Source organism: Pseudorasbora parva, chromosome 13 (genome assembly GCF_024679245.1).
Source record: "Pseudorasbora parva isolate DD20220531a chromosome 13, ASM2467924v1, whole genome shotgun sequence".
NCBI lineage: Eukaryota > Metazoa > Chordata > Actinopteri > Cypriniformes > Gobionidae > Pseudorasbora > Pseudorasbora parva.
In genome coordinates, this window is record NC_090184.1 from 14,085,533 (window position 1) to 14,112,319 (window position 26,787).

Below are 26,787 nucleotides of genomic sequence, written 5' to 3' on the forward strand. Positions count from 1 at the left end.
TTAATATTAGTATGAATAACATAATAGTATGTTAATATTATGCCTGATCAGTACTGTCACATATGAAATTCAGTAACAACTGAATGTTTGGAGGAACCAGAAATGCGTTCCATATGATTGTGCTATTCCTAAAGAGCTCGTCTTACATGAACACCCCTTAAAACACATTGAGGTTAGATGAACCCCAAACCAGTCTAATTATACAGTACTTTCTAAAAATCAATTAGTCAACTAGTTGTTCAGTAATCTTACTGACTCCAGTAAACACTGTTCTGGCCACAAATGTACCTTTGCTCTCTCTCACACATGCACTTTGAGCCCTGTGTCCATGTGAGTACATTTTTCCCTTCTGACCTCATGTCTTTGACCAGGCCAGAAACAACACTGGGCCGACAATGGCACTCTAGCTGTGTGTGTGTGTGTGTGTGTGTGTGTGTGTGTGTGTGTGTGTGTGTGTGTGTGTGTGTGTGTGTGTGTATATCCTTTAGCCCACAGTATTGAAGGAAGAGGGTGTGTGTCTGCCCTCTAAGTTCATATTAATATACTTAGATACAGAGTTATGGAGGTTTCCTGCTCTACTTGCCCCTTTTAGTTTTCTGAACAATCCTCTAAAAACTTGCCTAGAGTATGTAATAGTGAAGGGACATTGACTCGGGTCTTGGAATTGTTGAAGAATTGTTGGCAGGAATGTTTCCTTAAGCTGTTTCTAAAGTGTTTCCTCTTGCAAATCAGAGTTTATCAGCACACCTACTGAAGCATGCACAAAACATAGACCTGAACACCATTGGGATTTTCTTTTTACTAGTAAATCTACAGTTTCTGAGCTATTTTCATGCTACTGAAAATGAGTTAGTATTGTTGCTGTTGGTTAGTTACTCCCAACACTGGTCAGGAGGTCTTCATCTCTTGGTCATGAATAACTCTTACAGAGTCTAGTATTAATGGCTCCTGCACTAACTCACCAGCTGGTGAAGACCCTTTGATGTCCGTCTCATGTGGTTTTGTAGTTTTTTTTCCCCTCTCTCTCCTTTTCTTGTTTTATGTCTACATTTTTTCTGTGACATTCTCATATAGACTCGATGTAATGATTTAATCTCTAGCGAGTTGAAAATATGACCGGAATGCTGAAGTACATGTAGTGCATTAAGAAACTGATGCAACGTCTTCCAAAGAATGAATGTTTTGTGTCAAGAAGTTGCTCCAGAAATCATTTTGGAATACGGAAGAAGTTGCAAATTCTTTTTGCTGGAAATGTTATGCATATTAGCCATGCTGCGTTTGTCTTTCATAGTAGATCTTTGCACAGGAGAATCAGAATGCTTTAGTCTGCTTTAGTCTTTGATGCTTTTTGCTTTAGTCCTCTTTAAAAGTAGCATGCTAAACTTTCGTCTGAGGCTCATATGTTGACAGTCAATCACTGCTGATGACCTTGTTGAGGTCTAAACGGGGCACACAAGTGAATGACATCAGTGTAACAATGCCTTGCCGTTCAATCAGCGTTTCCTCAAGTTCTTTGAGTGAGGCGTTGAGTATCGACCAGAGTGAAAGCAGTTAGAACAGAATTGTTGTTTTCTGATTTGCTCTTATCTGTCAACCCAACAGTATTGAGCTTTCACAGAATAAGGCTGGTATCGCTGTATGCATGTGAAGCGTAGATGTGTCTACAATTAGATATTGTGCTATTTATACTGCAGCATGTCCATGATGCGATTAAAAAAAATTCAGAAACCATGGACACTAATGTAGATTAGATTAAACTGCTGATTATAAGGGAAATTTAGTTTGGCAGTTTTATGTGCAGTCATGCTGTCACACAGAGTAGTGTATGAGCAGTGTGCAGTATTTTACAAGAGCTTCAGTCATGTTTTAATGTATTACTAATACTCTCTTGTATTTAATTTTAAGTGTTGCACAGTGTGAAGCAGTTGTTTGCAGTCCTTAAGCTCCAAATGAAGAAAAGAGAACAATCAGATTCGATACCTTTCATTTGTAAAATTACTGAATTAATTAGTAGTTCTTGGAAAATCTCAAAATAAAAATAAACATTAAAATGTATTTCGGGGTTAAATTTCCCAGTAGTTTAAAGTTATTAATTGTTTAAAAAAAAAACTTAAACGTATTGTTAAAAAAATAATTTATGAATTATTAAACCCTAATGTTGGATTTGCAGACATTGGCTCAGACTTTGGCTTAGGACTGATGACTAAGAAATTGGGAATTGTTCAGAAAACCTGCTTTAAAACACACATTTTTGCAGTTATGTTTGGTGACCCCACTGACAGCGTTAATTACTGTCAGTGTAAAGCTTTTTATTTTTTATTTTTAAAAAAAGCTGTTGTTAAAATCAGTTTAACAACATAAATGTTTAAATGAACCTACTAAATTAACATGCAAGTGTTTTATTTAATTACTTGTATTCTTAAATATGTTTTCCATGGTTAGATTCTAGACCTTAAAGCATGCCAATACTTGTGCTAAAATTCCATCTTCACGCAAGGGTTTAAAAGCTTTGTGCTCACGTATGTCCATTCCGCCAGAGCTTCATGTACGGACAACCTGTTCTCTCACCTTGATTGTCTGTCTCTGCTCATAAAACCACTGTCTTGTAATGGGGGGAAACAGGCCCGTCGCAAGGGGGACGCGAGGCACTGTGCGAATGTGAAGTGCGAGGCCCAGGGGTTGCTACATTAAAGGGGATCTATATTGACGAACAATTGTTGTTTATGTGGATATTTAAAAAAAAAAAGTATATTCAGTTTAACAGCATTGGGTTCAAGAAGTTTGGAACTGAACTGTGCAGTGCCACATTTTGACGCTTATATTCTGTTCAATTAATGGGTCAAACACGTTTGAAAGTTGGCCTGAATCCACTTAAATTAGTTTGGACAGCTCTCTCAGTAGCTGCTTTTCCATTACAGATTTGTACAAAACCTTTGCGATATTTAGGCTGCTAAATGTTGATTAAAAAACGATTGCGAAATGACGGCGTTTCCATTAACCGCTGTTATGCATCTAAAAAGTTTTTTTTCCCTGTCATGAGAAGTAATTCCAAAAAGTATGCAACGTATGTTTACAAGTTTGTGTAAATCCCAGCATCGCAATAGCTCTTATTTTTAATGGAAGGATAGACGTGTCATCCATGCCTAAATTAAAACTAAAAGAACAATGTTTGATTTGCATTGCTTCTTTTCTTTTTTCGTTTTTTTTTTTTTGGCTTTGAATTTTGTTTGTTAGAAATATTAACTGAATTTAGAAATGCTTTTAAAATTAAAAACTGCATGCAAAATAATCTGTTCTCTGAATCAATTATCTTTCTGAGTGTACATAAATAAAAGTAGACAATTTATAGTTTATAATTATGTCTTGCACATCTGTATGGCTAGAAATATATATTGTATTGTGAGATATATCTGCTGCCATAAAGGACAATGTCCATCAAAATGCGCCGGCGCCTTTGCCGGCCATGGGTTAAAGAAAACATAGCCTTATTTAATTAGGCTATGTTTAAATGTTAGCCTATAATAGTTTTTTTTAATTTTATTTCATATGTTGATTATAGCCTTTTTTTTTTTTTTAAGCAGCATGAGACATGAAGTGGGGTCAGGCATTGAGTATTGTTTTTAATAAAAGTCTTTATTCAAAGTGATGTTTTTTCTTCTTCAGTGAGCATGGATTTCTAGTGTAGCCTGTTTACTTGAACTACTTAGGTTCACACTTGTCATGTTTGGTTCGATTAAAACGAACCCTGGTGCGATTGCTTGGTTAGTGCGGTTCATTTGAGCATATATGAACGCTGTCGTCCGAACCCTGGTGTGCACCAAATAAGCGGACCGAGACCGCTAAAAAGATGGGTCTCGGTCAGCTTCCAAACAAACTCTGGTGCGGTTCGATTTATAAATAAACGCAACAGGGACCAAAGACATTTAAAAGAACCAAAAACAGGATGTAATGTCACAGAATGCAATGCTGATTTGACGCGTTTAATCCAGCAGACAGCATTGTTTTAAATGTTCGGTAAGCAAACTCCTACGTCATAAAACCGACCAATAAGGTTGTGACCGTATCCCTATGCCTTTGGTTCGGTAACTTTAGGTTCGCTGTTAAAAATGCCAGTGTGACCGTTAAGTTGACCAGGACTATATGTTTTGTTTTTTGGTCCAGACCAAACGAAACAAACGAACCGAACTACAAGTGTGAATGCAGCCTAATATATGGTTTCAGAGGCAGCCAAAATCAGAATTTTAATGGCCTGAATAAAGCTTTCTCGGGCCTGCCGTTAATTAAAGCATCGTGCTGGAATTCACTTTCAGAAATTTCTGTGAACATAAAGCCCACCTACTTTGATTCAATTGGTGGTCCTCTCCAATATCTAATCGATTTTAATTCTAATCTGTTTTTAACTGTTTTCCTGGCAAACACAGCATTTTTTACATTATTTGTGAGAAAACGATTCACAGCCAAACACAGAATTTTGTGTTTACACTGTTAGACGCTAGGGGCGCTATCACTCATCTTTTAAATGAGTATAGAATCTCCTGATCAAAACACATGCGAGGAAGACATGTAAGCGGATGTATATGAAAAATAACATGATCATCAACATTAAACATATAAATCAATCAGAACTATATAATGTTACTGAGTGAAATGTCATTAGGGGTGTTGACGGACTCAATCTAGTAGATCTGTGTTTGATAATCCTTCTGAATCTTATCTGAATGCAGTTTTTTATTTATTTTATTTTTTATGAAACTTACCCATATACAAGTGTTGATAAAAAATGAAGCTAGAATAAAATCTTTTTATAGAATATAATTAGTTTTTGTTTTTTTAAAGAAGAGGTTCAGCTCTTTCTTTTAATATATTGCTTGCAGATATTCATAAACCTAAATATTCTATGGGCTATTACATTTTGGTGAAAATGGTCAAAAACTCTGGCGGTGGCTGGCAACTTTTTTTTTTTTAAATGCTGGCAGGGAAAGAGTTGATGGATTTATTAATAAGCTGACTTTTATCTTCTCCAAAAAGTTGCATTTCTTAGTTTGTCCCCTTTAAAACACCACCACACACATCAAAACACAATTTCTGCATGTGATGCTTCCAAATCTCAGCTACAGACCACCTCCAGAGACAGAAGGAACGGTGAAGGGGGATTATCGAATATCATATAGGAGGAAATAATCAATCAAAGGGAGTATGACATTAGGATGAAATTGAGTGAAATGAGTAAAATGTATGCGTCCACTGTGCCAGGGCTGTTCATGTCTTGTTTTTACTGGTGTCGATAGGAGGATGCGCTCCTAGGACATCTCGCAGTAAAACCTCCCATTAAGAGGAATGGAAAGACTCCTCCATTTCTTTAGGTCTGCATCAACTGTGACTGTTTAAAGCACTCTTAATGAAGTGTGGGTTTCAGGAGTGTCAAGAATCTACATTGGACCAAGATTTAAAGCAGAAGATTTGAAGATTTTGAAGCAGAAATAGTTTAAATAAAGCAGATTTGTGACCAGAGTGAATCCATTTTCTTAACTGATGAGCTTTTTCTTTTCTTTTTAACTAGCTATGTTTATATAACCACATTTTTAAGAAATAAAATATTTTCCTAAAACAGACCGTAGCTTCATGAGAAATAAAGAAAGCCTTCCTGGGTTATGGTTTCTGAAGATGTAGATCACCAGCTCTGAATCAGGCCCTTGTGTGGCATTCCTTGCTCATGAAGCTATAAAGAGCTTTCTGTAGCGAACATATGCCAGGGATTAATTTTAAGATAAATAAACATTTTCCGACATGTGGCGCTTCCTGGTCACGAGTCCTGCTAATGTATTTAAACAAGTCTGTGTTGTCTTTTCTCTGGTGAATTTCATCAACTTGTATTAACGCTCATTCAGCTTTCTGCATAAATGTACAAGTGTCTGCTTTTCCAGATGAGGAAGAAAATGTCACTACCTTTAAATTTCTAAAAAAAAAAAAAGCCAAAAGGGATTCTAATGTGGCTCTTTCTTTAAGTCTGTACCAAAGTCTGTTGACTTCATAGCCTAAAAGTCACAGCATAATTTGAGGTTTTATTTTCTTTTGAAGCAAGTTTTAAGTTTGTCCAGCAACTTTATCAAAGCAACAAACCCTATTTCAATTCTAAAACATGCTTGAATCTCCTGGATTGTCCAGAAACGTACTCATAGAACCATGCTTAAAGTTACCCAGATTTACAGCAACGTCTGGGGAAGTTTTAAAAAACACTCTGACCCCTTTTCATACTAAAATAAAATGCCTTGTATTAATGTTTAAATCTTTCCACACAGACCTTCTCCTCCTCCTCCTGGTCAGACCAATGGAATCACAGAGCAACTGGTTGGCCGCTTCCAGGTCAGTAAAATATCAAATATCAAAAGGGTAGTTTACCCAAAAATTGACATTGTCATTTACTCAACCTAATGGCATTCCAAACCTGTATGACTGACATTTCTCTATTTATGAGAAAGTTTTGTGAGATTAAAACGATATTACTATTTTTACTGTATTTTTGATTAAATAAAAGCAGCCTTGATGAAAACGATAGTGTATGCTGTATTGAAGTAGCAAATCGTTGCTACAACAGGGTGTCCGCAGGGTTTTAAAAAGTATTAAAAAGTGATAAATCAAAATTGTCAAATTTAAGGCCATTAAAAGTGTTAAATGTGGTCTCAGAGGTATTATTTTTTTCCAAATTAGGTATTATTTTTTCAGACCATCAGGCGTCCTATTCTGATTGAAATTCTATCTGCGTTCGCCTTAGTTGGTTTAAATATGGGCTTTAGCATATCTGGGCACATAATCAAAGATCGTTCCTCTCCGTCTCGACGTATGTTTGATGCTGACGTCATATTCAGTGTTCGTTCGGCATCATCTCAGAGCACTGCGCGCTCAACAGAAGTGGCTGGCTTACGTTTTATTTTAGACTTGCTTCAAGGCATATCTTCAACGACTGTCCTCATAAGAGCAATCTTAAATGATTTGTATAAAGTCTAAAATGAACAAAAAGAGTTGTGAGAGAATAAGGCGAGATCCATCCATAAACAGTGAGATCTGCGTGTCTGTCTGCTCTTAAAGGGACAGCAGCCAATAAAGCTTCCTGTCAGTAAAGTTAAAGAACAAAGGGAACAGAGAAAATGACTCGCTGCTCTTGACTAAATAACTTTTGTAGCTTTAATAAGGATTACCTATTTAATTTATAGTTTATAACTTTATTAAATTTCTGTATATTTCCTAACTGTTAAGAAAGGAAGGGCAGGAGTAAACATGACATGTATTATGGGTTTATGTTAGCATTGTTTAAAGTTTACTTAAAATAAAAACTGTTATATTTTTGAAGCCTAATAATTAGGGATGGGTACCGAAACCCGGTATTAAACGGGCCCCGGGGCTGAATTTTGAAAGACCGTTGTATCGATAAGCTCGGACGTTATCGGTTCTGCTGTATTAATATCAGTAATACTGGCCTTCATTCATAAAAAGATGCCATTTAAACAAGTATTTAAAATATACTGTCGTTATGTTGTTTCTACATTCATTTGATTAACTGTGAAATTATTATATTAAAAAATATATTAAAAATGTACAAAAACATTTCTTTTTTATTGCGATTAATCACATAAAAAATGTGTGATTAATCTGGTTAAAGTTTTTAATCGATTGACAGCACTAGTTTTTAGTATTTTGTTAATTTCAACAACTTATCACAGTTATAGAAATGTAATATTTGGCTCAGGTTTTGTTGTTGGAAAAAAAAAACACTAAATAATTTAATTGCTGAATTACCAATTATTAATTGAAATCAAATGTGTATCCAGTAAGGCTCCTTAAACCAACCTTTGTGAATGTTGAGATGTATTTTACTGTCTGAATGATAACTTATAACAGATTTCCTCCTGGTGTCGATTCTAAATCTATTCTTTTCTTTGTATGTTATAGATGTCAAAATCTGTGTAAATAATAGAAAGGTCGCTGATTAACACTTGCAATTCAGTGTCGTGATGGTTTTAAAAAATATTCTGAAGGTAGTAAAAAAGGTATTAAAAAGTAGTGAATTTAACTTAAGGTTTGCTGTATATACCCTGTACAAAACATTAGTCCATTGCTGCTACAGGCTTCTCTACTAAACTGCTGACCCAAGGCGTAGTTTTTGGTTCTCTCCGATTTGGAGCGTTAGAGCATGCCTGGTATCCATTAAGAGAAGGTGAACCACTATCTGCTTATCAAAGATTTATAGTTTGTCAGGTTAAGCTCAAATAAGACATTTGGGTGTATATTTCCCTTTTTTCATTTCTGTACAGCAGTAATTCTGCATGTCTGCATCCTTGACATGTGAAAGGAACTTGGGAATGTTATAAATCAGACAGAGTTCCTGTCTTTTAAATGCTAAAGGGGACTCCTGACAGGTCTCTGTTGTAACGGATACTATGTTCAGAAGGATTGTGAGCCCCATAAGTCTCAGTCCTTTCGTATAGACCACATGAGAACTTGTGAGGAAAAAACATTGTGAAGAAGGCACACATGAGGGTTTAACAATGAGCAAGATATGAAGACCCAGGGTCAGAAAACCTAATCATTTGTTATATATTTTTTTCGACTGTCATGCATACACAATACATACACAAACATTATGATTGATTGATTGATTGATTGATTGATTGATTGATTGATTGATTGATTGATTGATTGGTGCCAATGTTAGCAGGGTAGTACAAATCTGATCTACTACACTGAAACTACTACACTTTCTAGTAAATTTCACAATTAATTACAAAGAAACTGTAAGTAACACATTCAATTAAATGTGACATTTGGAAGTAAAAAGACTTGAATTGTATTTTCTTTAATAATCTTTGTTTTATTTATGGCTTCAAAAATATATATTTTAGGGTGTAGTCCAACCAGACCAGCAGAAACATTATTGTTGAGCTCTCTACACATTACATTTGGTCAACATATCCCGTGTTTACCAGCCAAAACTATTTGATCCAAAGAGGAGGATCTGTTGCTGATCTGTGTTTTTCCCTTTGGTTGTGCAGGAGGCTGTGCAGGTGAGTCGAGATGAGAACCAGAACTATAGAGAATACACCATCTCCAGCCCAGCATCTCTGTCACCTGGCCCATATTCACCCGAGCCGCCATCCAGCCCCGACCGCAAAGGGGGCAGGATCACACCCACAAATAAGAGGTACAACTGCACAACTTTAGTAGAGTACTGAGGTTTGCTACTATAACCGTAACATACTTGCATAGTTTTGTTATTGTACCTTCACCCACTAATAGACATTTAAATAAGCAGACTGTTTTTTTCTCACTGGGGTCTTTTAGTATTATCAATAATGTAAAGGACAGCACTTTAGAAGCCATATGTTTCATTACATGCGTAATGTAGACTCCATTAGGATTAATGTTCCATGAAGATTCTAGGGAATTGTGTTCCAGAACACAGCTGATGTTTTCTTGACTGATGCTTTATACTGTACCCCTAATTACTTAAAATATTCAGCTGTACAAACAGAGACAGTATTTCTATAACAGAAGTGTTTGCTAAGAAAATACCACCCATTGATTGGTAGATTGGATGACTAAAATTAGTAATAAAAGCAACAACAAAAAGAAGAGATATTTAGAAGAATGTACAAGCTGCTTTATTACTTGCAATGAAAGTGGACATTTTTCATGCTCTAGGAACACTATAAAAGTGGGCCGAATGACTTATATATTCAGAAGACTTGGAATAAAGCATGCATGTGTAATTTCAGTGAGGAATTGACTAGAGGTCTGCACAGGCTTTAAACTGAAGCCCGAACACATCCCATACCCGAGATTGTTTAACCTGACTGCTACAGTTACAGTACATTTAAAGCCCTACACGAACCTGACTTCCATTTCTCACAGCAAATGCCTTTTGCAACATGCTGTATTTTAGGATTGTATGCAACAGCTGGTAAATGCCTTCAAACTACCATTGTTCTGTGGTGATTATGTAAAAGGTACAGTAAGTGTGCTCATGGGGCTTCACATCCTTTGACGTGGAACTCTTCTCTGGTTATTCTCCTGTTCAGTCCATCATGGTCAGTTGTGATTTATTGCTATAAAGCTCCTGGCTTTAAAGCAATCTGCTGTATAAAGTGCTACTGTGATAAAAAATAACATGACGTGACTTGACTAGATGACAAAATTGTTAAGCTGGTGCAAACATATCTATATCGCTATGATCAGATGCTTTCTTAAAGGGGTGATGAATTAAGAAATCAACTTTCCCATGAGCCTTTGATATATAAAAGTTCATCATGATATAAGAATATCTTGTAAGTTTCGGAACTGAAAACTTCCTTTTTTGTCAAAGAAAACTTTTTATATATTGATCAATGACGTAATAGAACAGGGGAAATGCTGCCTCAACAATGCTGCCCCGCCCACCGACTTGTGGAGTTAAATGGATCGTAATAAACATGCCGAAGACAACAAGATATTGCGCTGTGCTTTGTTTGCTTCATTTCACTGCAGACTCGTTTATAAACAAACACAGATCGAGCTGGATTTGCAGACATTTTGAGATTAAAACAAAATGCTGTGCATTCTATATTAAACACGACAGGAATGGGGCAACACACTTATGCGAGTAAAACATGTTGTATGTAATAGTATTGCATTGTTACAGATAATTTTGATTGTGTACATGTCTAAAGGCGGGCATACACAGTGCAATTTTTGCTATCGCCTTCTCTCACATCACTTGATATAATTAAACTTATTAATTTGATGGCGGACCCAGAAAAGTTTGAATGACAGTCACCAGTGACAACTGGAGATTCATCCGTTGTAAAATGCGAAAGACTTCAACCGGGCTTATGCGACAACAAGGATAAAAGGGGCTTTTAAAGGGGCCGAGAACTGTGTTTTAAAGGGTTTTTTTTTCAGCTGGATAGGTAAGACATTCCAATGGTTCACTTAGGCTATGTAACAGTAGCACACTTGTTCACGTAATTCATACAGTTACAGAGTTTTCTTTGTTGTGCTTTTCTCATTTTTCTATATGCATATCAATTTTTTTTTGCTAGCTATGAGGACGGAAACTGAACTACAGGTAGCTCAAATATACATTACATGTAGTCACACAATGCTGATGTTAACATTAACAATTTGAAAACAAAGTATAATTTGCACGGTTTGACATGATAAGCAATCGTTAGATTTCATTATCATGATTTATTGCAATGTTTTTTTTCCCCTTAGTTTGTCAGAACAAAAGTGGATGTTAGCTACATACTTGTTCAGATGACATTCTTATGTCAGGTCCTACTTTCAAACAGTAGAGTCTGTGTTTCTGAATGACACTTTCCACACCGGCACGGTGACTGACAGCTGCACATTCTCTTCTAAACATTGGATTCTTCCGCGCTGTGCTGAGCCGAGGCACAACTCGTGTAATGTTGATAATTCCGCGAATAACTGCGATTGCAGTTTTCGAAAGAGATGGCGACAGAGGAAAAACTACAGACTGCAGCTTTAAATATTTAATTAATAGAAAGTAAAAAAAACAAACACTTGTACTTCTTTTGTAACACTATTGATTGATGTAATGGGACCTTGCTGAATATAATATTATTTTTTCTGAATCAAAATATTACAATTATTATTCCTTTAAAAAATCCTAGTGAATCCAAACTTTTAAATGTTAGTATACAAGTAGAGGTAAGTGCCTGTGGCTCATGATTTTCCTGTAGCACATCTGTGTAGTTTCACATTCTTTTGTTTACTTCTGTTGATTTTCTTGGTCCATTTCTACTTGTCTTCTGAATTGTTTAAAAAAACTCTAACTAAATGGCTCGAGTTCATGTAACTGCAACCCATTTTATGTCAACTGTAGTTTGCTTCAAAGTTTGCTTGAATTCAACACCAGTTCAGAAATGTCCCCTGTTCTTTGTAGGGTGTATTTAAGCTAAATGATTTTTTTGTCTTTTTAGCCTGCAGATCTATTCCTGGTCCTCAGAAGAGAAGAACGTACAGAGCCACAGACTCTCCCGACCCCTCTCTCAGGTACAGTCACTCTCTCAACCCTTTATATAAACCCAAACAAATGACTGATAAACAAATAATGATCCAATAATGTTTCCATGAAATGGTTTGACAAGTATTCTTTTGTGTTGACGTATGTCCCATTGAAAGAGAAAGTCAGGGCAGGACATTCTGAAGGGCTTGTTCTTTTTTAAAATAGCCAGTAGCCTTCACACAAGTGAGAAGAGATCTGGAGCACTGATAACAGGACGTCTTGCCTTGTGAAAAACAGAGGGTTCTACTTGTACCAGTTCCAATTGGTTTTGAAAAATGGTACAGGTATGACGCAAATTTGTGAGTCAAAACGAGTTAACATTTTAGCACTTACATTTTAGTCAATAAAAACCCCATTATTGACTTCAGGGTAAATTTACCTTGAGGTGGTTGACTACAGAGGCTGTCAGAGATATTAAACATCATCACACCATCATTAAACAGGGTGTAGTTGGTTTAAAGATTACCTTTAGCTTTTTACTTCTGGCGACTGCATTAAGGCTTCAAATTCATCTGTGAAAATGATCTTGATTGGAAAAAAAGTGTTGTTGATCACAGAGTTTGTTTTTTGTGACAATTCAAAAGCCTATGGAAAAATCCTATTGGGTTTTTAGAGAGGGAACCAGTGTGATGCTAACTGCCAGTTGGCCTACGACGTGAAGTTATACCTGCACCGCTCTGAAAGACAAGATAGTTACCATTTCAGAAAGTATTGTACCAATTGTTTTGTAAGCCAATAGCCTTTAATTACGTCACAGTCCACCAAAACTAGTGCACATAAAGAAACATTGATCCATTATTTGCTTTTGCTAGTCAAATGCCAGTGGCATAAACATTTAGGAGGATGTGACATTCTCAAGACTATTTTATTGGACAAAAATGTGCATATGTCCATACGAACAAGATTCATCTATAGTCATTAATATCTTTTCTAGAATAATAATAAATGGTTAATATAGGGCCCTATTGAAGAGTGTAAACATTTTATTTTGTATGGTTATGTATGTGTGCATGCATATACTCAATTGTATGTATGTACCTATATGACTTATTCTATCCTGTGTAAAATGATTGCAACTGGAATTTTGCTTGTTGACCAAAAAACAAAATCAATTATGCATAAAAAAAATAGTATTTGCAAAATAGTCAACTACTGATTTCATAGCACCCTGTTGATGTATATGACTTACACTTTATTATACTTAATTATACTTCATGTGAATCCCTTCTGGATGTATCGAAGTTGTCAAAAACGAGCAAGTGAAGTTGGTGAGATGAGGTCTGGGAAGCCTCAATGTTGTCGGGATCTGCAGCGGAACATTGATGTTAGTTCTGCCTAATGCTCCTAAGGGGCTTCCATGTGCGTTCATGTTCGTAGTACATGGTATATTGAGTCTTCTCACGGAATAGGATTGCTTTGCTCAGCTCCTGTAATGTGGCCCATAAATCCCTTTAGTCGCTGCCTATATGACTTCATGGGAAAAGCAGGGTTTCAGTGGCACAATTTAACTGGGATGCTCCAGGATCGCACACTCAGGAAATGAGATTAAGATTTCCATCCATAAATACCATTCGCAATAAAAGGGTTAGCATTTCCAATATTTTCATAGTGGGCGGTGAGTACATAAACTTGAAAAGGTCACCTCACCATGCTGATGTTCATGGGAGCGCAACCTGCAAATGGTTAATCAGGAACGTCATTGAAACAATATGGTTGACCTTTCTTGTAGCTTCTTTTAACCTCGGGTTTATTAGCATCATAAGAAGAGCACTGCCCATGAGATCTTCGTTATTGGCGTTATTAGTGCTGTTCCACCGTTCTCTGCTACACTGATGTACAGACTCTGTAGCATCTTTGGGGATATAAAAAAGGGAGTATGGGCTATAATCTGAAGGGAAAGAGTTCCAGATTCTGTACCAAAAACAAAAATTGAGCAAATAAAGTTGTGGGAAAGTTATTGCGAGATATGTCAGCTATTTAGTAACCGGCTCAGTCCCACAGAAGTTTCTACAAGGCAGATGTCAGGGCAGGAAAAAACAGCCAGGACCTTTGATGGTTGAAGACATTCCAGCCATTTTATCAGTGCTGTAGATGTTAAGTAAACACACGTTCATGACACAGCTTATTAAACTCAATAACATCCCAATTCCCCTGTCAGAAATGCTTGGTCCTTTTAAAGACGACCGTTTGAAGGCTTCTAAACGAAGCTCATGGGAGGTCTGGGAGAAGTCAGCATGATGATGGTGACACTGAGCACTGGCCTTTGTCAACAAAGAATCTCAATATAGATGCGTTATGCTGTGAAAGATATCCATGCTAAACTGAGATTAGACATGCTAAGATTGAGATTTAAAGGAGAATTTTGTCCAAAAATGATAAATCTGTCATTTATTTGTCCTCAAGATTATCTCATTTGGACTTTTACAGTCCTGATAGCATGCATGTGTTGTCAAGATGACTAATTGATGAGCTTTCATCTGGTCACTGTTAAGTATTAGAAAGACAAGACACTCAACAGATTTTTCCAATATTAGTAATTAAGAATGTATGCGAATCACACAATGCTAAACAAAATCGTGATATGGCTTTCATAATCTTTTAATACCGAAATAAAAGTTCAGTGGTTTAAAGGGTTAGTTCACCCAATAATTTTATGAAGCGACGAGAATAGTTTTTGTGCACAAAAACTATTCTTGTCACTTCATAAAATTATTGTAGAGCCACTGTAGTGAGATGGACTTATTAACGACGTCTTTAGTGCCTTTTCTCGGTCTTGAGAGAGGAAATAACATTGGTGTCAACGAAGGCCTGTCTGAGCCATTGGATTTAAACAAAAATATCTTTATTTGTGTTCCGAAGATGAGCAGAGGTCTTACGGGTGTCCAATGACAATAGGGTAAGTAATTAATGACAGAATTTTCATTTTTGGGGGAGGGTTCAACTAACCCTTAATTGCATGTAAGTGAAGGAACTGATTGAGTTCCAAACACAAAGAAGTGTAAACATAACATGGAGACAAATTGCAATTGAAGGGGACGAAAAAAAGTGAGGTGATGTCATTTTAAGCTCCATGAACAATGTGAACACTGTTATAGTACTCGAGTATGGTCTTGGACTTGGACTTGAGTCTGACGATGCTTCTGAAATTGCATATCCGCCATGTTGTCATTGTCATGTGACTAATGGCATCAGTTGTTGCTTTATCGCCATTCACAAGTACTATCCTGTGGAGTTATATAGAGAATGAATATGGGCAGTATGAAGGAAATTTGGGCGTTCTACATCCGCCATGTTGTTACTGTCACGTGACCTACCAGCTTCAGTTGCTTCTCTTCACTTCCATTCACAAATCCCCTCCTGTGGCCTCAGGGGATAGAAGAGTGTCCATGCACACTTCAGAATCTCTGTGGAAGTAGTAGGTTACATCCGGGGACTTTTCGCCCTCTATATATTAGGGAAGTGTTTGATTTCAGGTGCAGTGCAAGTCCAATCTGGAGTACTACAAAACTGAATGTGAATGGAAGAAGGATGTTTTGTTTTGTTAATGTGTTTTTGTTTTATCTGTTCACGTTTTTCTCTCTCTATAAAGTAGGTGTACACAAATCTGTAAAGACTAACTGTTTGAAAAAAGGCATTGCTTTTTAATTTGCAGTTTTTCTTCATTCGAAATCTGATTTCAATGTGTTTTTTTTCCCCCCTGGATTACTAGACATCAGCAATATTAGAGGTTCATATCCTATTACAATTCAAGCCACATTATATGACAAAATAATTGCAATAGGATTTTTGTTGGCCCAATCATACATTCTCTCACAAGACATCCCACCAATGCACATGTGCTTACTGGGAGAGTGTGGTGTAGACGGAGCCTTAACCATCATGTTCAAGACACCCTACTTGCATGCCAATGTGAAAGTATGAAATATCTCCGCTATTATTTTGACCCGCAGACTTCCAACTTTTGGCCTCCCAATAAATCTAAGCCAGCCATCCAGTTAACCCTATTCATTTACTGCCGACACCAATCCAGTCCAAATTAGGGTCATCACCTTCTGTTTATAGCCCTCAATCTCTCTCTGCACAATCAAAACATTTTTCTCATTCTTCATTCTTTCTCAGGCTCTCTCATAACATGTATGTTACGGGGTACAGCGGCATCTGTTATTTAGATTGTGTTGCTAGAGCATGCAGTTTTAGTGATAAAAGGCTGGAGTTAGCCATGCCAAACAATGAATTAGATATGTAAGGGAAATTCTGGATGAAATGGTGCTGAAAAGCAGGAACAAGGAAACAACTAATCAGGTGTAGTAGTAGGGTTGATTAGCTGCCATGGCTTTGGTCAGATACGCTGGACACGGGATCTTCCACATAAACAGTTGGCTTGCTCTTTACTATCAGTGGGTTCAGAGTCTTTCATGAGGGTCTGTTGAGGGGGACTCTGGTATAATTGTGGTATTTGTTAGATCCCAAAAGGCATTTTGATGCCAGAGAGGGTTAGGATCTTTGCTTTGCATATTTCTACTGGAATTTTAAGATCCGTTCAAGCTCTCAACTCATTTTTCATCCTCAAACTGGAATCCCTTCAGTCCTACGCCTTCCTCTCTTCTTCTTCAGGGAACACTTGCATTCTTCTACTCTTAGTTTGCTCCAGAATTTACCACAGAGAGTCTTGGCAAGATGTCTTTGTAAGGATATTGTCGTGTGTGTGTGTGTGTGTGTGTGTGTGTGTGTGTGTGTGTGTGTGTGTGTGTGTGTGTGTGTGTGTGTGTGTGTGTGTGTGTGTGTGTGTGTGTGTGTGTGTGTGTGGTGCCCTTTCTGACAGCTTTCACACATTATTTTGGAATTGTGTGGCATGATTGGTGAAAAGAGTTCCTCCATTTTGTGTGGTTTGGCTTTAGAAGTTAATGGAAAGCACATTGTGCACAAAATGAATTTTCTTTCTCTGTACTTACAAGTACTTTTTTTTTTTTTTTTTGAAGTCGTGTTTCCACTGAAGAGGCAAGGAAGGTAGCGCCTCAAAAAACTGGATGAGAAAATAATCCATATTATAAAAAATAAAACGTGCTACAAAATGTGACATTTAAAAAGTGTATAAATCACTTTTTTTCTTCTATTTTCTAAAGTAACGCTGTCCAGTCACAGTTGGATAGACCTACAACCAATCAGAGTAATGGGGTACGTGACACATGTTGAGGGGCGCATAGTAGTAGTGGGAAGTTCGGATCATTTTACGGACTCATATCTTTGAATCTCGTTCGGCAAAAAAAAAGTCATTTCAGCAGAATACATTTAAAATATCACGTTAAATTCCCCAACACATCTAATACTTATGCAAACGTTGATCACATTTGGAATAATCAATAAATTCTAAGCTAATGGAGCCAAGGCCAAACTTTAAGAAATAAATTATTCATGAATTGCTCAGCTGGGTCTGTTAGTTAACCTCACCTCCAAATCGCATTCTTTAAAACATTTAATCATGTTTTTTTCCCTGAATCAGTATTGCTCTCGTGTCTTCGGGATCGGGTCATTAGTTCAGTCATCGGTTAGTTAGTTCTGTCATTCCTCATATGCAATGCATGCAGTCCTGAAAACAGAATTGATTAGTTCACCCCTCGAGTCTTCAGGTTTGAGTCATTCGTTCAACACAAAATGAACAAATCGCTCCGAGACCACTCGTTGTTCCCGAGTCATATTTAAAGGGTTAGTTCACCCTAAAATGAAATTTGTCATTAAGGACTCACCCTAATGTCGTTCCACACCCATAAGACCTCCGTTCATCTTCAGAACACAGTTTAAGATTTTATATTTTAGTCCCAGAGCTTTTGCAGTCTATGCCCACTTTACTGTCCATGTCCAGAAAGCTAATAAAAACATCATCAAAGTAGTCCATATGTGACATCAGTTGGTTAATTAGAATGCTTTATTCAGCATTGGCTTCTCTTCCGTGTTCCTTAAATAGAGTTAAACGGTCATGAATCAGTCAAACGATCAATGATTCGAATTGCCAATATCACATGACATTGGCAGAATCTCACCTAGCTTTCCTCAGGGATGGTCAAGTCAAGTTCAGTGTGTGCATGATTGCATGATATAACAATTTGTTTTAATACTGTATCCTAAATTGTGGATAATTAAGCTATGTATCATATGCTGAAGTAAATTTCTGCGGTGTTAACAATCAAACGAAAAAACAACAACAACAACCTTACAGAACCAAAAACCGTGATACGAACTGAACCGTGGGTTTTGTGAACCGTGCCGTCCCCTAATATGCACCTAAAACACAATCATCCATTGCAGTTTTCATCCATTTTATTTATTGTTTTTAGTATTTTTTCAAGTGCATTTTTTTGTAAAAATGTCTCCATTGCTTTTATTGTTTTAGGTTGTTTTGTTAATTTATTGTGGATATTTCAAATGTTTTCCATTTTCAGTGTTAAATAGTCTTTAGAAATAAAAATATAAATGTATTGATCTTTTAAAAGGTGTAGCTGCATTATTATGTCATTATCATTATTTTAGATGAAAATGGTCTCAGAACGACAATATCAAATATTCTTGGCCAATTTATCGTCCAGCAAAATGTATCGTGACAGGCCTAGCCATAATGACTCGAACATACATGTTTGACCCAGAGTCTTATCCCGTATCGCAGGACAATGAATCAACTCCAGATACTCCAGCCTGTGATAGCATGGTAAGTTATCATTTAATTGTTTAGTTAGACATGTACACATAATCAGTAGATATCAAACGATCTTTAACAATGTAATACTATCGCATATAAAAAATTGTTTTTACTCTGCACCATATCTAATATAAAGCACAACATTTTATCAAATCTCATTCTGTTTGCAAATCCTCTAAGTCTCTACTGGTGTCTTGTTTACAAACAGTACAAAGTGAAATGAAGCAAAGAAACGCACAATGTCTTGCACACGTGAGCTGGAACTTCATTCCACATTCCACAACCAGGCACGGCAAAATATTGCTATTGCTTGGTAGCTCGATCTACTTTAGCTCCACATAGACTTGTGTGATTTTACATTGTGCAAATTGGTGGGCGGGCTACATAATTAGGCGTTCTTCTTCTGTTGAGACGGTGTTTCGTAGGCTCTCTGACGTCACAGGGAGGCAAATTCGCAGATCCCTCCTTTACTGAGCCAGCTGTCAAATAAAAGCTTTTCTTTGACAAACAAGGAAGTCTTCAGCTTTGAAACTTACAGGATATTCTTTTATTACCATGACCTTTTATATAGCAAAAGCTCAAGGGAAAGTTGATTTCTCAATTCATCACCCCTTTAAAAACACTCGTGTTAAATGTGTTCTTTAGCAAATGTCAAAATGAATAATGTTTTTAGTAGTGTACCATTTTAATGTGATGCCTAAATTCACTTTATTTCTAATTCACTTGATTTTAGGTTTTAGCTACACTCACACTGCTGAAAAACTTGGTTGCGTATCTCCTTTTAGTGACTCCACAACACTGTAAATTCCTACTCATGTATACCCACATCTATACCACCAGTTGTGCCTGGCGCAGGGGGTCTTTTTCCTCTAACGGTCCTTTGTGATGTTTGTAAAGTGTGGTTCAGGTAGAGGTATAGTCTCCAGAGAGTCAGCTAATAGAGGAAAAGATAGCAGGAATATCCATTAGTCCTGCTTCAGGGGGTGTAGGGTATCCTGGGAAAAGTGGCGTGTACAATAAGGGCTCTGATGCAGATCGTTCGAGGTGTGTGGTGTTGGTTTTCTCGCCCTTCTGAGGCACAGGCTTGTCCTTGTGTGGCTGAGCCTGGTGGAGATGGGCTGAGGAGGTCTTATTCATCCCGCCTGCTGTCTCTCATTTTCACTTAGCGTTCTCTCTCTCTCTCTCTCTCTCTCTCTCTCTCTCTCTCTCTCTCTCTCTCTCTCTCTCTCTCTCTCTCTCTCTCTCTCTCTCTCTCTCTCTCTCTCTCTCTCTCTCTCTCTCTCTCTCTCTCTCTCTCTCTCTCTCTCTCTCTCTCGCCTATCCACACTGCTAGTTTGGTCAGACCCTCCGCTCCTCCCTCCCCCTCCTTGCGTCCTGGCGGCTGGACAGGCACAGAGGCGGCCATTGTACCACTCTTTTCTTTTCCACTTCTCTCTCTGTTGCTCTCCTTCACTTTTCGTCCTCTCCATCATTCTGTGAGAGTGATAGACGATGAGACATGAGTGAGCTGGAAGGGTTGTAAGGAAGGAGGAAGACTGATCATGTTTCTGTTGAAAGACTGCACAAAGTGCCTTTGAATCTACTTCCTGTTCTAGCAGAATTTTTTTTTTTTTTTCAGGAGCTTGAACATAATGGCTACATCACTCTTAGGCCAGTTTTGTGTATTTATTTTGGCACACATATCACCAGGTTACAGTATTCATGCTAACCGAATGAGCAGAGCGGTGCTGCATAGCTGGAGCTTATCGGAAATGTGAGTTTTGCCATGTTTCAGCTGAAAGTTATAAAAAAAATTTTTTAATTAAATTATTAAAGGTGTCATGAACTGGCTTTCAAAACATTTTTGACATTCAAAAACATCATAACTAATAAGTAATAAAATATTTTCTACACTGGTTTTGAGGCTCTCTCCTGAACGCTGGGTTTTGATGGGCGTGCCGCACTGAAGACCTGGAAGTAAACGCCCACGGCTAGGAGATTTGCATATTTAATAAGCTTCAGCTCCTGTCATGTCTATGCCCTCTCAGTTGGTTCACATGAGGGAGGGGTTGTTTTGAAAGCGGCAACCGGAATGAATCAAGTACGTCTTTATCAAACAAACACAATGATTTATTTCTCATCCACCCACGATTGATTGGACTATTATTTTTGTATTACATAACCCGCACAATCAGTCGATATAAGTGCGAACAGCGCATTGCCGTAATCCTCCATCAGTGCCAGCAGTGCCATCATAAAGCATTACATACCCGGGTCACTGGAGGATTTATGTTTTTAACAAGTAGACTGATCGTTAACACCTCAACCAAATCACAGAATTAATTTGTGGGGGAAAATTGAAGACGAAAATGTTGTAGTGAACACATGCTTCTTTATGATGGTTTTGTAATGAACGCCGTAATAGTTAATATCCATGCCTGATGATGAGTAGCGATTGTGCTTCATGACTGTATTTCCAGACTTTGACATTTTATGATATATGTAGCCTACATTAAGGAAAATATTTAGTTTTTACACTGTGTTGTGCAGTTCTCTAATAAAAGGGTATTTCATGCTATTCTGTATCACATGTAGTTGTGCCATCTCCTCCTGCGTTGTGGACGATGTGAATGTAAGGCAGCGATATATTATTTTAATACATTTGGAGATACGTTTGGATTTTACTAGATGCATATATATCCTAAATAGGGGTGTAACGATACACGTATTCGTATTGAACCGTTCGGTACGAGGCTTTCGGTTCGGTACGCGGTACGCATTATGTACCGAACGGTTCTTGGACTAATTAATTCGATTTGAAAAATAAAAAAGTGTGTGAAATATAATATGCGTTCAACAAGGTAGCCCAATAACCAAAACGACATAACAGGCAATGCCCCTGACACCGCCGAAGTGAAAGAAAAAAAAACCCAAATATGTTTTAGGCTGCTCAGTCAGGTGCTCGCTTACTCAGTAGGCTACGCGCTGAATGCTCGTCGCAGAATGGCTATTGCGTTTAACAAACCAGAAATAGAAGATCCTCCAATAACCAACAGGTCTGGTGTTTGGGTGAACTTTGGATTATTTGTAAGCTATGATGGTGTTGGCAAGAGTGATGGATTAAAAAACAACGGTTTGTCGCATTTGCTGATGGTACAGCAGCGGGAATAATTCATGTCATGTCAATCAACTCATTTACGCCGACAACAAGACGATAAAAAGGAGAAACAGCCACAAACTATCCCACAAACTATCCCCGCAGCATTTAGACAGACATTTCCAACTTATTCAAATGGCAAAAGACATCACCGCGGCGAGTGGTCTATTTATAGCTGCGGATATGAGACGCCCGTTTCACACACACTCCATCTGCAGTGCGTGTGCGGTGCGTATTTATTTCAGTACCCATGTTAACGGATGACAGCTTTCACACTGCACGCGGATGCTGTCCGTCAGTCCGTTCCAGGAGCGTTGCGTCTGCAGCAGTGCACGGATCGTTTTCGTACCGAGTCTATTTTTTGCTGCGCTGCACTGCTGCATTAAAGTGATAGAACATTGTTCGCATTAAAATAAACATGTAGCCTACTGACGCGGAAATCTAGTAATTTCACCACAGATGCATATCATCTAAAATATAGGCCTACTCTTGTTTCAAAGTCAACACATGGCTTTTTTTTCCTCAAGTAAAGCAACAAAACGACACCTTTCCTGGCATTTAGGTTAAAAAAAATGTGCCATAATGGATAGCACTCGTACTTTCTTGGAGGTGAAAAGCAAAGTTATTTTTGACCTGCAGGATTTCTTTTAAAAGGGTGTAAAAACGAAAGATAAGAGGAGAGTCGGCTGTTTTTGAATAGATAATTGTAAGTTTCTAATTTAAAATGTTTGTGATTTAGGGCTATAACCTATGTTTAAATGTTTTGCCACTTGTGTGAGCTAAATCTAAAGTATATAAATATGAATAAATGAATTTAATAAAATGTTGTTTAAATGTAGTAGGCTACGTAACCTGACTGGAATTCTGGAATTCTGGAACTTGGAATTCTGACGAGATATGTTCAGTAAAAACTTTTGGATTTTAAATAAAAAAATAATGAATAAATGCTGTGTTTGTGGTGTGCAACAGCGGATCAGTTGCGGACTGCAAATGCAGCATATGTGAAAGCACTACAGGGTGTGGGGCTCCTGCAACGCACACGCAACACAACACGCACCGCACACGCTAATGTAAAGAGCAGGGCTGGGACAACGCGTCGATGTCATCGATGACGTCGACGCAAAAAATACGTCGACGCAAAATATGCGCGTCGATTCGTCAGACCCAAAATAAAGAGGAGCAACGGAGCAAGCGCTCTTATACACAGGTGCGCATGCACGCGTTTTGTTGTCACGGCTACATAAACAAATTTCTGCACACAGGAAGACAGATGTTTAAATTAAGTTACGGTACCGACATCCAGTTATGGTGTCCCGCCTTTGTTTTACTGTCTATTAAAGTCTGCCGCGTTTAAGTTACGGTGTAGCCTGTGTACTGTCATAGCCTACATGTTTTCATAATGCAGAATATTCACTCAGCGCGCTGTCAGGCAGTTTGGGGCTGCCCACTGCACGAGTGTGTGCACTCGAATGCCGTGACATCGTGAGCTCACGCATACAATCAGTAGTAACAGTTCGCAATTATATCCATATATCCTTGCTTTTCTTGTAAACCCGATAAAATCCATGGCAATGAATGTCATCGGGGATGTTTAATCCACAAGCATTCTGAGAATTATTCCTACTTGTCGTTCACATCAATCTAAAAGTTGTCCTTTTAGGCTATAGGCGATTTTCATTCAAAGATGTAAAAGTAATTGCTATGTAGCCTATTGTATCATTTTTTTGCTAGATAAAAACATTAAAAACATATTGCAATAAATAATTTCTCTGTTTAGCGTATGAATGGGCAATCCGATCCAGTCAGTGCTGTCATTAGAGTGTGATAGCCAAACTTAACCCTTGATTAACCAGCGACACTATTTGCTATTTATCTTATTCCAATCACATGCATTTTTACATGATTTGTTATTTGTTCTATTTTTTATATCTTTGCATTATATATGCAAATGTTTACTCATTAGAAATAATCTTATCTTGTTCATAAAATTCAGTGTCACCTATCAACCTGTAAGTTTTGCTGCACAGCAATGAAGGTACTCTTTACAAGACGTATTGTGTCCTTAATAATGGCATCAGAATGCAGCCAAAGCACATGATGGTAATAAGAAGATGGCTATAATTAATTGTAAATCATCCAAAATAAATGCCATGATCATTACATTTTATACAGGTGTTACTATATTGATTTTGTAAAAGGTGATCAGCAACCAAATATTGATAATATGGAAGTTACTGCCTTTTGCCTTGGCATGACTCCACATTTTTTGCAGACAATACAAAGGCAGAGTGCAGTAACTTCAAAATAGGGTGTGTGTGTGTGTGTGTGTGTGTGTGTGTGTGTGTGTGTGTGTGTGTGTGTGTGTGTGTGTGTGTGTGTGTGTGTGTATTTTGTTATGATTTTATTGAATGCATTGTTCTTGTATAGTCTTTTACTTTGGAATTTTAAGAGCAATAAACATATATTGCAATGTTAAGGAATTAGTTTTTTTCATTCAGATAATTAAATCAACATGTATAAATTGCTATTAGGCAATTAATGGGGAGATAATCGGTAATCGAATCGAATCGTAACCGAATCGGACAGGAAAAATTAATCGTTAGATTAATCGATGCATCGGAAAAATAATCGCTAGATTAATCGTTTAAAAAATAATCGTTTATCCCAGCCCTAGTAAAGAGCTAATGTCTTATTCCTGTAACTACATAGAAGATGGGTAAAGTATAGCTCCATCATTGTTCAATGTAAAAAAAAAAGAAATCATACTTTGTTAGTTTTAATAAAAAAAATAATAAAAAAAGGTACTTTTTGCTGTATCTAAAACATACCGAACCGTACCGAACCGAACCGTGACACCAGTGTATCGTACCGAACCGTGAATTTTGTGAACCGTTACACCCCTAATCCCAAAACAATCAGCACACATAACACTGTTGGATTTAATCTTCATGACAATGTGGATATAACATATGAAATGGAGTGAAAATGAAATGCCATTAATTAATTCTTATAATCGTTCTTCTCACATTTATTTTCTACAGTCTAACTTCAGTTCACGACCTCACCATCTGTGTCGCCAATTCCCCTTGTCTCCAGAATGTGCGTACGCACAGCTCAAAGTTTGCTTAAAGGTGCGCACAATCTCCCGTCAAGTTTGTGTTTTATAGATCACATCCTTTGCGTGGGAACTGCCGTATGTACGTTTCCAGCCCCGTTTTGTGCGTATGCACGCTATATAAAAGAGACCCCTGGTGTCTATAAAAGCTTTTGTTTGACTAACAACGACGTTTTCAGCTCTGAAACTTACAGGATATTCTTATATTACCATGACCTTTTATATATCAAAGGATCAAGGGAAAGTTGATTTCTCATTTCATCACCCCTTTAACAATCTTTTGTAATACATAAAGTACCCATTGTTTAAAAAAGATGTCTGTCAGGTGAGATACAAGTGACAAAAACAGCTATTTGTATTCAGTATATCTGACTTATATTGTTCTATGTAGATTATCATTTAAATGTCATCATGCAATTACATATGCATTTGAAGGTAACATTTTAAGTATTGGAAAGGGTAGTATATCACGTTTAAGCCTAATTTATATTTCTGCTTTGAGTGTATGCTGTATGGGTTTTAAAGGGGTCATGAACTGCATTTTTTAAAATTAATTTTATAATATTCTCTGGGGTCCACTTGAATGATTTTAGCATGAACAATTTAGAAGAAATGGGCTATTTTATAACCTATTTTTGACGCTCTTTGGAACACTTCGTTTTAATGGGTGTGACTCATTCAAGACTTGGAAGTAAACACCCACTACTATGATTGGGTTGGATAGATGCATATTAAAAAAAGTACTTTTCGTTTAGTTTAGTTACCAGTTTAGTGTGAACAGAATTATGAATGAATGTACAATTGTTTGGCACACAGTTGCTCTCATAGGCTATTCGTACCCATAGTTCATCCTTTTCGATAAAGTGAAAAATGTATACACTGTCATTTGCAGTGCCGTGTTTTAAATAAAATGAAATGTGTTGTAATGACTTAATGACAAACCAGAAAACATTGCTTATTGAAACTTTTATCTGGGCTAACAGCGAATGGCTAAGATAAAAAAATAACAAGCAGGCAGCATTCTCTGTTTTCTTCAGTATCCTATAATCCTACACATTAACCCAATAAATGCAGAAGCAACGAATATAAAAGCAATTTGCAACTATTCAGTTTTACAGTATAAATGCTCAGCACACCATCAAACGATCTGTATTAGACAAATCAATTGTGAAACATGGTTAAAACTAGGGTTGGGTACCAAACTCTGTACTTTTAAGGGTAAAATCTGAAACTAGTAGTTTTCAAACCTTGGTTTCAATAAAAAATGTTTTGGACTTACAAGAAAGTTGAGTTTTGAAACTTGCGGGATATTTTTTATAGTGAAATGACCTCTTATGTGTCGTCAAATGATTTCTCAATTCATGATCCTTTTAATTGACAAAAATTTGTGCTTGTAAATATATCTACTATGGAAGCCTACGTGTTTAGCCTGCTGTTGTAGAAATGCTTTTGCTCTGTAACCGTGAAAATAAAGCTTTCACCATTTGCAAGGTAGCATGACGGCTCACTATGCTTTGGAACAGCTAAAGTTTGGTCAACTTTGCAGCTTATTTTGGCTGAGATCCTTTTTTTATGTAACGTTTTGTGGAAATCCTGAACTCAGATATACACTAACTGAGAACAAGCAAAGCATATTGTTGCGCTGAAGGATATCTAGTTTCATTTCTCCTATAGTCAATGAACCTTGTAAACTTTGTTAATTTCCAAAGAACAAACCGTTCCTAGATTGGCCAAACTGCTGATTTAATCCAACTCTTGCCATATTATTGAATCACATGATC

General features: G+C 37.2%; 1 protein-coding gene across 1 annotated transcript in view; it reads left to right on the forward strand.

The window, feature by feature from the left end:
* The window catches only part of pdlim2 (PDZ and LIM domain 2 (mystique)), a 102,821-nt gene that overhangs the window by 44,137 nt on the left and 31,897 nt on the right, over nucleotides 1-26,787 (forward strand). Inside the window, exons 4-6 of the mRNA XM_067414641.1 lie at nucleotides 6,300-6,363; nucleotides 9,048-9,196; nucleotides 11,979-12,051. Coding sequence (XP_067270742.1) covers nucleotides 6,300-6,363; nucleotides 9,048-9,196; nucleotides 11,979-12,051 — 286 coding nt within the window. The remainder of the gene's footprint in view (nucleotides 1-6,299; nucleotides 6,364-9,047; nucleotides 9,197-11,978; nucleotides 12,052-26,787) is intronic.